The following is a 14,145-nucleotide window of genomic DNA, read 5'->3' on the forward strand; positions in this document are numbered from 1 at the left end:
ATTAGACTGTTAACCATGCGCTTAAACTTCTTTTGAGCAGTCTGTCCTCATACCTCAGAGAACCTTTGAGGGGCGGTGCTGCCTCCTCTCCTCCTCCCAGCTTCTGGCTCTCACAACCGGGAAGGCTGGCTCGGGGCGTGCGCTCTTGTGAGCAGCTCCCAAAAAATACTCAGAGGGGCGGGGGGCAGAGGGGGTGAGACAACTAGACAGGAAGACAGATCCAGATCGATGAGACCGAGGTAAAGAACCACCATCGAACTTTGCAGCAGCAAAATTTGTTCGGTTGTTTTTATTTCTCTTTTCACCTTTTAACCTTATTACGCGCACTGATCCTGCTGCTCTCCAAACCAAGAAGATGCCCAAATCCTCACCGTGCGTGTTCCCGTGGTCCTCCGTGTGGCTGGCATCTTTGGCTACTTTGGTGGTGCAGTCGGTGCTCTCTTCCTCCTACTCTTCTTCCTCCTCCTCTCCATATCAGGGATCTGCAGCCGGTGGGAAGCGGCCGGGCTTCATGGAGAGGACGCTGGTTCTCCTGGATGTCAACACCCGAAGTCCGATCAGAGTCCTCAACGACAACTTCCTTTCTTTGCAGCTGGACCCATCGATCATCAAAGACGGTTGGCTGGACTTTTTGAGGTACCAAACAGCTAGTTAACCCCGATCTGTATCGCTGTCCACCTTCCAAACAGTTTTGCAATTGCTTTACTCTTTACGCACGCAGCCACGTTGTCTAAATTGTCATGGAGTGAACCCGCACGTTTCCTCCTCACTCATAGCACCAAGGGGTTCTCTGATCCACTTAGTGAATGATTCTCAGCGGAGAGACCCAGGCCTCACAGATAGACATTTAATAAGACAGCGTAAAAGGTTGGGTAGAGGTCTGTCCGTCCTGTGCTTGTTGCTCCTACTGCACTGTAGGCCCATGCAGTGCGCCTATTAACACTGGACATGTGTTCCCCATACCCGTGCAGCATAGGATGAAGAGCTTCACAAGTTATCTGAGGTTTCATTTTCTTCTTCTCGAAACCACAAAAAAAGAGAGAAAGAAATCCAATTGAGTCCGATGCCAGCCATATTGTTTCAATATTTATTTTAATGCTGGGTGAATTTTGGCCTGACTTTCATGCGTTTTTGTGACTTTTCACTTCAGTGCATTTCTCACATCAGTAGAAAGTTCACCAGAGACACCAGAGACGCTGTTTATTTGATGGATTATGAAACGTGACATTTTGAAATTCAAAACTTGGCAAAAATAAAGTATCTTGAATTCCATGTTTATACTAAAACCACAGTACTGTCGAGAATACTCAGTCTGTCTGGTCAGGTGCTAGAATGGATTTAATAGTATGGGGGAACATTGTTTAGTACAGCCTCTAAATCACGCTGTGTTGTCAGAGATTGTCAAATATGATGTACTGAAGATGTTCTATATACAGTATTGCATAAGCTGGGAACTATTGCAAAAACAATTGCACAATAAATATAGAGAGCACTTTGAAATTTAAATTCCTCACCATCCCTATTTATTGTTTTTGTCTTAGACAAAAGTCTTTAATGTTGCATGGTTTCATGATCAATATACTCTGTTAGGCTGCTTGTATAGGCTACATACATAAATATACAGATAGATGTCTTCACTAACCACAATTTGCGTAATGGTTGATCATGACTGGCGCGTGCACGTCTGCAGCTCGAGCCGAAAAACATTTACGCTGCCCCTCTGTTTGCAGCACTCAAAAGCCAACATGCCATACACATAAAGCAAAAGGCAGCAACAACACAGAGACGTTCAAGATGCATTACACATAATAAAAAATAGTATTTTACTGTTCTAAAAATACAAACTATACACAGGACGCGGGCATACAAAATGCACTAAAAAGGTCCATAAAAGTAACATGAATAAAGTAACTTGATTCCACGTTCTTCACACAGAAAACAGTTTGGTTGTTGTTGATTTTTCTTTTCTTTTCTTTACACATTATGCAATTTCAGCTCTTTAAACCAAATTATTTTCAGGGAAATATCCCCAATGTGCATGCACAAGCAGAGTATATGATTAGATTCAGCAACTTTATCAACAACTAGAGCAGATGAAGTTGATCTTGCCTTCTAGAAATTGATTTAAACTTGACTTTAACTTTTTCTAATCTATTTTTTATCACTCTGTTTCGCTCCCAGCTTCAACAATCACCTCTTCGTATACAGTATATCACCATTTTATATATAACACAGTCAGATCATTTAGGTAGTTTAGACGAGCTGTAGCCTATTTTCCTCTCCTTAGTTGTGGCCAGTGAAAGCTGCAGCTGCAGGTGCAGTGTGACTGTCACATTTCTTAGTTGTTCATTAATTTGAATGTTTTTTTTTGTGTGAGTGTTTGGTCCCTGGTTGGCCCACATTTGGCCCACATTTGGCCGCCTTTGCCAAAGTGCCGCTCTAGTCCGTAGCTGGCCTGTATGGACGAGCCGGTGTAGGCGGAAATAAAGCAAACAACAGACGGTCTGCACTGTGTTCTACAAACCTGTCGGCTGGAGCTTTTCCGATATTTTCTGACACGGTGCTTAATGGCTATAAAGAATATGATTTTCAACAAAATTAAAGTATTTCGTGTAGTTGTAGGCTATTCCTTTTTCAAAACATGAAAACTTGATGTGAACTTTTACAATGTCACCGACAGCTGATTTGCTATTTGTCATGTTGTATCCTATTAATAGACCTAGTGTTTCAGTTTAAAGTAGCCCATTGTTTTGAAATAAATATAATAATATATAATTATTGTTTTATGTGACAATTAATTACACTACAGACGTTTTGGGGCAGTGCAATCTGATCAGATCGATTTTATATAAATAATATAAACTAATATTAATGTAAGATATTAGGTCTTTTGATGGATTTAAAAATAAAAGGTTAATTCACAGCAAGAAAGGCCGCGTGGGAGCAAACTGTTGCCTCACCCTCCGATACACTATGAGGTTACTACTGTGCTGCATGAGTAATGGGAAAAGGACAAGGAACAAAAGGGAGGCAAACTTCACCCTTTAATAAGATAATGATCCACCCAGAGCATTAGAAAACAGACCCAGACGGTGGCTTTACACGATGGAGGAGCTTTAACCCCGGGCAGGGTCACGGTACTAAACTGGACAGAAGGTGAAAACAACGCAAACATTAATGGGAACTTCTGCAACAGTGTTGACAAGAACTTTCCAAACAATGTAGCCTATAGGCTATGTATAATTTCTAATGTGGAGAGAGACACTACATGTGTTCACCTGCCTGAACCACAACCTTTTTTAACTGTAAGATTTAATATCCATTTTTTTTTTAATCTTTAATATTTAGAACCTGGAGACAGCACATTGTTTAAATGTTCTGTAGTCGTAGCCTACATTCAAGTAACAAAAGGCCTGGATCAGTCTTCTGTGACGATAGAAGTAGCAGCAACAGATGACCGATAAAATCCCATCAGTTCATACCATTTTTAAATAATAACCTCAAATCATCTGAATATTAATTAGTCAAGACTAAAATTGTTCATCCTGTAATTGCTGCATGCGCTGCTTTAATCCCCGGTCCCGGTGAACACTGAACCTGCTGTCGCCGCCTCCTAACCCTTTTCCGCCCGGAGCCACATGTTGCGGCCGCAGCCTGTTTCTCAGGCCTGTTCATGTCAAGAGGAGGGACGGGGGGGTCGGGGGGTGATTCAACTAATAGGTGCTCAACAAAGATTTATTACCTTTTAATGTTATTAATCTGTGTAAGGCTTTCATTTGTTTTAATTATTGATGCTGCAGGTCTGATATAAAGTGCCCGAAAACACAACAGATATGAATTATTTGCCTTCTCGCTTTCTGTTCCTCCCAAGTCTGTCCGTGTTTATAATGTGAAACCACCAGGAAAGGTAACATTTTAATAACGCGACTTGTGACATTGAATTTGTGTGTATAGGTAACTTGGGTATGGTCTCAGTGTTTTCTCTCTGTCCTCTGTGTCCTCAGCTCCAAGCGGCTGGTGACCATGGCGCGCGGCCTGTCGCCTGCCTTTCTGCGTTTCGGCGGAAAACGGACCGACTTCCTGCAGTTTAACAACCAGAAGAACCTCGCCAAGTTCAGAGGGCCGGGGCCAGACTACTACCTGAAGAACTACGAGGACGGTGATTAGACGCCACATTTCTCTTATTTTTAAAAAGTTTTTATTTATTTAAATATTTTATTTAAATTTTTTTAGGCGCAGCGTGTGTTTGTGACGGACTTTTAACGGGACCGTGGTCTGGTCACCGTCGCCCTCTTTTCGTCCTGTGTCAGACACACTGACGCAATAGTGGAGCAGAATTTATCTTTCCTCTAAAACTTGCGCTGTTTTACTGTCTATTTCCTAGTAACATATAATAAGCTGCCAGTTTATTAAGGACACTTGGCTGAAACCAACGCTTGTATATGAGCACCCAGTAAACCACACCTCCATGGAGATTATGGTGTTTGGCTTTTGTTAAAAATCTGTTTTAGAGAGAGGTGCTTCTAACATTTAGTCTGCTCCAAGTAAATGAGGTGAACATAAATGAGCAACACCTCTCAGTATAACACAATAGTCTGTAATTTAGCTGCACCACAAACCCTCCAAAATGACCACAAAGCTGAATTAACACCTCTTAAAACACTTGAAACAAAAACTCAACATTATTACCCCCTTGAATCAGGACTCGTATATCCCTCTCGTATTACTTTGCATTTATTCCAGCTAGGTGTGTCTAATCAAATGCTACTTGACACTGTCAGTGTGGTTTTTGTAATATGGTGTGTAGGTGAGTACAACATACTTTTCAGATGCTGTACTTACACTCACCGGTACCACAGATGTAGTAAAATTATTAAAATTCAGCGTTATAGGTTTTATGAGTTGTCAAACTTTGAACAAACTCAGCCATCAATTGTTATTGTTGTGATATCATATGAGCTATACTGATTTCTGCCATCTATCCTGGCTTGCAGATATAGTGCGCAGTGACATTGCATTGGACAAACAGAAGGGTTGCAAACTGGCCAACCATCCGGACATTATGCTGGAACTGCAGAGGGAGAAGGCTGCTACCACACAGCTCGTCCTGCTGAAAGAGCAACTGTCCAACATCTACAGCAACATTACAATAACAGGTAGGAGATCACACACACACACACACACACACACAAATAACCCTTTTGGGCACATGCTCACATTCAAAGAAACATGTTGTCCATGTTCACATAGCCTAGTTTGGATTTTGTGTGTCATGCTCTTGTGTATATGTGCGCGTGCACACGTGCACTCACACAAGGTTCAAAGCATGCCAATGTAAACCATCAGCTTTCAGAATGACAAATGTAATTTGTAAAGGAGGAATGTGGAGATGGATAGAGGGGTGCAGCAGCAGAGGCTAGTAAACAGAGCACTGACATTTTCAGTGGTAACAGTTAACTCAACCTGACCGCAGAAGGAACTCTGGAGTCCTGATTTTTGGGTGGGCTTCATTTCTTATCTGTTACTGTGATTGACTGGGATGGAAATGAGGAGCTGCAGGAGGAGAGAGTAATTGAGAATTTTGTCTGTCATTGACAGAAATGATCAGTAAGCAGATTTTTTAGTACAAATTGGAGTTAAACGTCAAAAGTGAGATGGTTTGATAAGGTTGTAGGGAGAGTGACATGAAGCTCCAAAAGTATATTTATCTTTAAATGATTGTTAAATTATACAGATCCCTGAACAATGCAAAAAAAGAGCAACAGAAGTGGAACAATATACTCACAGCTATTCGAAGATGCAGATTCTCTGTTGCCTTCTCATACTGACGTGCATACATCATGTCCTCTTTTACATCTTGAACAGACAGTGTGTGGGAAGTAGTTTTTGGGTGGGCAGAGTTTTTGTTCCAAATCAGAGAACCACCCAGAAAGTGAGTCTTGAAAGCCAAACCTCTGGAAAAATAATTGTGAACTTGGGAGTTGACCAGGAAGCCAATCAAAGGTCGTTGTTGTTTTCTTTTTTTGCAACATGGTGCTAAAAGTTAAACCTAAAAATTCCTTTGGTTCAAAGACTAGAGACAGTCTTGCACACAACCCTATGTTCACTGTAGAGCCAGGGAAATAGGAAGTATTTGGCCATGTGCTTTGAAAAGACATTGATAAATCACACAAAACAACGAATCCAAATCTACCTCGAGTGAACCCAGTTCAGTGTGTCACTAAATCATTTGGTCATTATATACAGAACCAGTGGCCTCGCATGAGAGGGTCTGCAATGTGCTTTGCATATTTTCAGAAGGTCTCCCGTCGATGGAACAAAGTAACCCTCTGTGTGTTGCTGTATGAGTGATAGGTGGATATGAATAACATATATCAGCTGCGTATTTTCAAATAGTCTCAAGTGCAAGAGTCAAAACATGGAATTATAGCATTTATCATAGAAGGAAAATACACAGAAGAATTTAGTCTTGACCGTGTGAAGAGTCAGTTGACAAGTTCAAGTTAGGAGTCATGTAGTGTAGCACCCTGTTATCAGTTCTGCAGCGTTGGAAATGTGCTACAAGGCACTTGCAGTCTTGCAGTTTAGTCACCATGGGAACTTCAAGATGTTTCCTGATACGTAATGTGAAGTATCTTCATTGGGAGCAGCAAACATGCTGATAGTGATTCTTTTGGTTTGTTTTCATGTGGTGTTGATATAAACAGATTTTTTAACAACTAACAATACAAGCAAAAGCATAATAATGTGGACATGATGGCCGTGCAGGTGGAGGCATGCTGTGTTTACTTCCTTCAGCAGGAACAATCGGATTACAGAAAATTATATCGCATCTGGCTTTTAAGACCTGAAGAAAGCAGCATGGAAATGATATGTACTGTATGGTAACAGGCTTCCATCTCGTAGTTGTTTTGATTGATCAGTCGGTTTTAGAGAAGAAAAGCTAATGTTTGGAGGTGCTGACACTCAGTCAGTCATTTACATGAAATCACTTATGTCAGGCAGGAAAATCAAAAGTGTGGGATTGTTTTTGTGAGGGAGATAGGCGACTGCAACAGCATTACATATAAACTCTGCAGGCGAACATTCGCCAATGATTTGTTGACTTCATACACAGTGTTTAAGGGGAAACGTGTATATATAGCATGATGTTAGCCACTCAACACAGCTGCTTGCTCGAATTCTAATTTCTCTCTTTATTGAGTTGGTGTTAAAAGTCTAGTGATGTGATGTTTTGAAAAACATCATCAACATATTTCTTCTTTGCTCAGAGTAGTTGTCACTTTTGCTTAGTGTCGTTATGAAGGGATTTGCTGTGTGGGTACACAGTTGTAAAATAGCTTTTTTTTAAGGCTCATTAAGACATTTTTGTGTTTCTCCGTCATCTAACACAGTGTCAGCTACGTATTACTTTATTTCTCAGCCTTGACCTTAAAAGTATTTTCTGATGATGCCAAAAAATATGTAATGGGATCCACAATTTGGAGACCTCTTTTCCATTAATTTAGCTAATACCATTTGCATTTTCAGAAAATATTCAGATTTTACTTATTTTAATTCTGTCTATATTCAAAAATGGGAAAGGTCATTATTTTCATCATTTTTGTTGTTGTGATTGTGAAGATCGATGTATGTTTCTATGGTGTGTGTGTGTGTGTGTGTGTGTGTGTGTGTGTGTGTGTGTGTGTGTGTGTGTGTGTGTGATGACTGACTGAATAAAATATACTACTACTACTTCTTTATAATAAAATTATCTTATTCCTGTAATTGTTAACTGGATATTCACAAAGTGAATAGTATTTACTAGTTAGCTGTAAGTACTATTTGCTACTTACTAGTATTTAAAAGCATAGTAATGATTTACTGATGATACTGTGCATAGCTCCTTGAAGTTTATTCAGTTTTTTTTCTCCTAAACAATACAATGGTTTACAGGCTCAGATATAAATGTAAATATTAAATCAAATTTCACATGTGGGATAATTATTTATTTGATAGTATCACTGACAGGCATGTGCATTTAGGAAATGATAAAAAATAGTATATGAAGAACAATCTGGAGCAGATGTACGCACAGAAAGGAGCATGCGTGTTGTTGGGTGTCCGTGTGTGTGTGTGGGCGAGAGACTGATGGGAAAGGGAGAGAGCTGGAGAGAAAGAGTGTACGCAATCTATAACTAACTCTCTTTTCAGTGAGAGAATATTCATCACCGACGGCTTCTCTGGACGGCTATTTGTAGTGAGAGAATTATTAAAGTGAAGCATTTGGACTAAGATGGAGGGTTGGACCACCTCCCTTCTTTCTCTAGCAGTCCATCTTTCTTACTATTGTGAAAGATGTTAGCTATGCATGTTCGTATCTAAATAAGCAGACACTCATCACGCTGCATTGATGAGTGACGTAGTCAGATAGATCGCTACATCGTCCCTGCAGATATGTGGCTTTTGTTTGCCATGATAAACGATTGTCACGTTCAGGAACTAATAAGCAGAATAGAAACTTTAAAAAAATATTCATTTTTTTCCCACAGGTATGCTATACTTGACATTTTGGATTCAGCCCTAATTTCGAACAGAGTTCAGGTCCCAAATGTATGTCGTCTTACACATGTGGTATAGTGCTAATGTCTCTTAAAATTAAGACCACATTTCCCATAAACCCTGCTGCTTCCTGTCACAAAAAGGATGTTACCACTTGCTCACTTTGCTTTGCTGCGGCACAGAGGCCTACAGAGGCTCAGGCTACCTGCTGATGCTGAGGTCCACCTCCTCTAAGACCATTCTCACTGACTGTAATTACTTTGGTTAAATGCCTGAAATGTAAATATTAAACTGACTTCACAGGCGGGGATATAAAGAAATATAACTTTAAAATATTGATGCAGTAAAACCCGTGGTGATGATGAATCACCATTGAATGTTATTTCCCCACATGGTCGACATTTTTGCATCATTTAACTGATTGATTCGAGTCCTGTGGCAGATTTCGACTTGAAATGTGAACTGCTGTTGTAATGGTTCCTATTAAGGGCTAGCAGTGTAGTTGAGAGACAGAGAGCGGCGCCATGCTGCTTTTGAGCAGGTGCCATAGTTGTTATCAGACTGGTTGGCGGGGAGGAGGGTAGGGGGGTGAGGGGGGGTGGGGGTGGGAGAAGCCAAGCAGAAGGACTTTATTTACCCAAAGCTGATTTACTGTGAAGTGTTCTCACAGAAACTCTCATTCTTCCAGGCACAGACACAAGCTGCAGGTCTGCCCCTGGGGAATGTTGTTCGTAAGTCTGAGGGATATTTTTCAAAAGACTATGAAGGTGGAGCTGCTTTTTTTTCTCTTTTTATGTACAAAAAGTTGTCTGTAGTGCATTTCAACTTTCATCAAGTGTTTTAGCGGGGGTAAAATAACTCACCAGAATAAGCAACGATGACGCTGGAAAAGCTCTAAAAGGGTGGCCATGTTTGCATTATGCTCTCATTATTACACTCAGTTGAACTTCAAGTATGTTGTGTAAACTAGGATCTGTGCAGAGGCCTCTCATCTCTGTGGTGGAGAGGCACTGGCATACAGAGGCATAGGCATTTGTTTAAATATGGTCTGGTAACAATCAGCCAAGATTCACTCTGCGTGTGTGTGTGGTGTGTGTGTAAAAGCGTGTGTATGTAAGTGTGTGTGTGTGTGTGTGTGAAGGCAGGTGGTGTTTAGAGGACCTTTAACAGTCTTGCTCCATCCTTTTCCACTCACCACTGTCTGACCTTTGACCCAGGCTTGTTAGAGCTATCAATAATGGGGCCAGTCCGAGCTAACACACACACACACACGCACACATGCACACACATTCAGCGAGGGAATTAGGCTGAGAAAATACCCCGAGCTCAGACAAGGTCATGGTCAGCCTCATCTCATGTCTCCCTGCAGGGAATAAATCCCTCCATCAAGGATCATTTCTTCAATCCTCTCTTCCCCTGCTTCCATCCGTCCCCTCTTCTCCACAACTTAACACCTCTCCCTCATTTTCTCTTTCATGTTTACTGTTAGTTTAGCTGTGTATATTGTGACTGCATGTGAAAGTCCTATGTTTATTTGATGCTTCGGAGAATGAGGCAGTCGATCCGTTTAACTTGTGACCTCAAAGGCCTCGACCATGTGTTTAAGGCTCAAAGGATAAACACAACTGAATTTAGGAATTCCTATACTGTATTATTCTTGTCATCTAAGGCCGACCGATCAATATTTGTGAACACGGACAAGGGGAAAATCTTTCCAAAACAGAGAAACCGGAGAAGCAAGAGTCAAACATAGGATGTTATCAGTTATCAGGTCTGCAGCTGCTTGTGAGACAGTGGATTGGAAACCTGTTTTGCTAATTCTGTTGGACGTATCAAGGATTTCTTTTAAAATGTTTTTTCAAGAGATAAGGAACGTTTTGTGCAGAGGATACATGATTTAATCTTTTGCGGCAAAAGACTCATTTTGGAGTCTGTTTGTATGTGTAGCTGTAAATTGCTGCACCGACAGAAAAAGCTGCATCATCATACTTGTACAATGTTAAGCCATGTCCACACGTACATCCCATCTAATAGCTGGACTTCCTTTACAGAACTACAGTGAACGAAAGAATAGCTCATAAATGGGTACTGCAACCTCGTAATCTAAGGGGGGAAAAGTAATTCATCTAAAAATATAACAGTAAGGTTCAAGAATATAGTTGATTGTTGCTTATTATTGCTTTATTTGGGATATTAATTGTAGGTTGAGTCACATGTTGTTTGGCCAGTTATTATTTCTTTGTAGACAGGCAGTGACCAGTGAAGAGGGACAGGTGAGGTTGGGAAGAGAAGCTATCTGGATGAGATGGAGAGGCTAAGTAGGGCGTCTCCTCAAGAAGGAGCTGCACAAACCTAAATGGCACGTAAATGGGATTTTAAAATGGGTCAATGCAAGTTTAAGTCAGTGTAGAAACTACTATTTTCTACCCATCTACTAGAAAACAAGACACAGAAAGTGAGTGTGACTGTGTTTTGCTAGGTAAATGACCAGTTTCAGTTGATGGCAATGAAAAAAACATGAATGGAGGGGAGCAGGAGGCTGGATGACACACCACAGTCATATTTTATTGAATCAGAATAGGTTCAATGAATGAGAGGTGTTATTTTAATGTTGCATGAGCCTAAGTTGGCTTCACGAGCAGGTTGATAGTATGCAGCCTAACAGCATGATTTAGACTTTCCTCCTTGTCTCCTTCTTAGTCTGATCTCACAGGTGTCGTATCGAGTGACATGAAATGTTTACAGTGTCTAATCAGTTGTTAGGTTTAAGTAAACATTGTGGAGAGTACATCGGACACTAATGCCCGAGCCCCTCTCTTTGAACTGACACGCTGAGGTGAAGCCAGGAGCCTCTCACTGAGAGCTGCAGGCCTCCATTGAAGGGAAACATGAGAGGAACGGCAATATGGAGAGGACCTAGGAAGTGGGAAGCAATGCTAATGTAGCCCTGCTATCACAACAAATGTGCAAGTTCAACAGAGAGAGGACATTACATTCAGCTGAGGTAGTGGCTGCTACCTCAGTCCCCAGTGCAGTTTTGAGGCTTTAGTGAGGAAAACTGGAAAATAAGAACCTAGCATGCAGTTCACGCTGCAAATCTTTTCTCATATGTATGTTTTCTGTGGCAGTTCACTTTTTAGGATCTTCACACATTTGGAAATCCTGTCTTAGTGTCAGTGCTTGTCCTGTTAGATCAAAGCTTTGATGCCCAAAACTATTAAATGTCCTTGGCTCAGAATAATAAATGTTGGGAGAGAAAATGAAAAATGATGGATTGCTATTTGGCATTTTTGCAGTAATGCTATCTAATTTTTAAAAAAAAATGCAGCATTCAAATACTGAATTGAACTTCGGTTACAGGTAACAGTTGAAGAGTCGAGGCTCTCAGCTTCCAGCTGCACAAGCCAGGGTTATGATTTCACACTAGACTTTGAGTCCAAAGTTTCAAGAACCAGTGGAGACTAGCTGTTTGCAACCAAATGGATACCCTTCCCATTACCCCTCATTTAAAAAAAAAAAACATTTAGGAGAAATTGGCTTTTCTTTTCTGGGGTATTGTAGAAACATGGCGGTGCAATATGGCCGCCATGTTTGGAATATTTACCCCAAATGTCCTGACCTCTGAGAAGTGAGTGGATCGCCGTGTTGCACACACAATCTGATCCTAACGCAAGAGACTGAAGCTTGCATCTTATCACAGACCTGCAATTAACCATCACCTTTTATAATGAAGCAACATAATCTGTATTTTTTAGTTGCCTAATGCCGATCTTATCTTAAACATAGATTCATTTGGCCTGCCCACAACATTTCCCTAAATCGGCAGTTCCCATATGCTGGTGTTGTCATTGTTACTGAACGGGTGTTGTGCAGAATTGTCCAGCACCGATGTTTTGAGTTCATGCAGAGACGGGGAAAAAAGAAAAGTTCATTTTGTTTATCTCTAAAGACCACATATTTTAAAATTTTACTATTGTTTTCTCTCAGTTATCACATCAGAATTTCAAAGTGCAGAAGTCAAAGGATAATTCGATAATGAAGAAGAGTGGAGTGTAATTTATATCCCTGACAAAGAGCATTGTGAGTCACTAAAGGGGACTTAAAGAGAGGCGGAAGGTTAAAAATCTGGAAAGACAAACACTAGGAGCAGGCACAGAAACGGGAATTTACTAAACATCTGTGAATGGCTTTAAAATGTTTTCATCAAAACAAACTGGCACAGCTGTCTACAGTCAGAGGGCCTCTAGTTATAACTTTCTGTTTTTACTCATTTGAAAATCAAAACATATTTTCTTGCAACAGTGGGAAACATGCTCCATCCCTCCTATTAGTTCTGCTATATGACTCCTCCCAGACTTTTGTCCACTCTTTGCTTAATCTCATGTTTAAATCCCTTCAGTAAGGAAGAGGTAGAGTTGTTTCTGCACCGTCTGTCTGCCTTATCTTTTTGTTTAAAATTCCCTCAGTGAATGTGCACATTCACACTCACACACAAGGCGTAAATTGTGATGGATTCAGTTCTTGGTGTTGCAGCTGCTTCAGTACCCGGTCCATCTCCAGCTCACTGCTGAATGCAGATTTATGAGTTTCTCCTGCCAAGTTCCACACTGTAACACTGCAGTACAGCCAGTTGCCGTGACGGCAGGAGAATGAATATAATCTGCTTTGATTTGTTGATATCCATAATGATATTATTGGATATGAGCAGTCATTGTGGGTCTTGGAAAGACCAGGGGTAAAACAAAGAACATTAAAGGTTGTGTGTATGTTTTTAAATATCACGGCTTACCGGACTGTTTGCTTTACTGTACTATTAAAAGAAAAAGGACTTGGAACTCTGCTGCTCTGTATTGCCAACACTGAAAATCATATTTTTGCTGTAAGCAGTGTTTTTATACAAATACATTAAGTTTTGGGCCATCGTCGGATACATACATTGATCATGTCAGTGCTACCAAACATAAACTTATTAACAGAGATTTTATGTCTGATTTTTTTGGAGAAAGGATTTGTATTCATTCTTTTCTCCTAACTACAAATTAGCCGGCAAATCTCTTTTTTTCAAGGTGTTGTTATGGTATTTAACGTAACGCAAAATGTAATGAATCACGGATACAATTTAGATAAGCACATCCATTCATTTCCCATTCACTTGCATGGGGCAGTGGTGTAAGGTGTTTAATTCCTAGCTTTAACGCTAGAGGGAGGCAGCATAAGTTGTCTAAGCTAAAATAGATGCCAAAGCTGTCGTAATTATTGCCCGAGCAACTAACCCATATATCTTGAGGACCTACTTCAAATACTGCAGTAGTAACAGAAGGTTCTACGGGTACCTTCAAAACATCTGAAAAAGTTTTAAATGTTCATTGCCAGAAACTATTTAGTTTTGGACAAAGCCAAAACATATGTGAAAAGGTGGCTGGTGTTTGCCTACATTGGTCACACATGGGATGGACACTAGGCGTGAAATTAGCTATCTTTAGTTTAGACCCATGAGGATGCTGTAAAACCTTGAACAGGATAATTGTCCTGAGGAGGACACTTAGCTAAAGCTTTCTACCAAACCTGATATGGCAAACGAGTCCTTAAATCTTCCTTCTACTG

At 40.6% G+C, this 14,145-nt stretch overlaps 1 protein-coding gene across 1 annotated transcript in view; it reads left to right on the plus strand.

Moving 5' to 3' along the window:
• The first annotated feature begins 331 nt into the window (after positions 1 to 331).
• Positions 332 to 14,145, plus strand: part of hpse2 (heparanase 2) — a 56,690-nt gene continuing 42,876 nt past the window's right edge. Inside the window, exons 1-3 of the mRNA XM_083988462.1 lie at positions 332 to 636; positions 4,005 to 4,159; positions 4,995 to 5,156. Of these exons, the coding sequence (XP_083844588.1) occupies positions 356 to 636; positions 4,005 to 4,159; positions 4,995 to 5,156 (598 nt within the window). The 5' untranslated portion in view covers positions 332 to 355. The remainder of the gene's footprint in view (positions 637 to 4,004; positions 4,160 to 4,994; positions 5,157 to 14,145) is intronic.

The sequence above is a fragment of the Trachurus trachurus genome (genome assembly GCF_905171665.1).
Source record: "Trachurus trachurus genome assembly, chromosome: 15".
In the NCBI taxonomy this organism is placed as follows: Eukaryota; Metazoa; Chordata; class Actinopteri; order Carangiformes; family Carangidae; genus Trachurus; species Trachurus trachurus.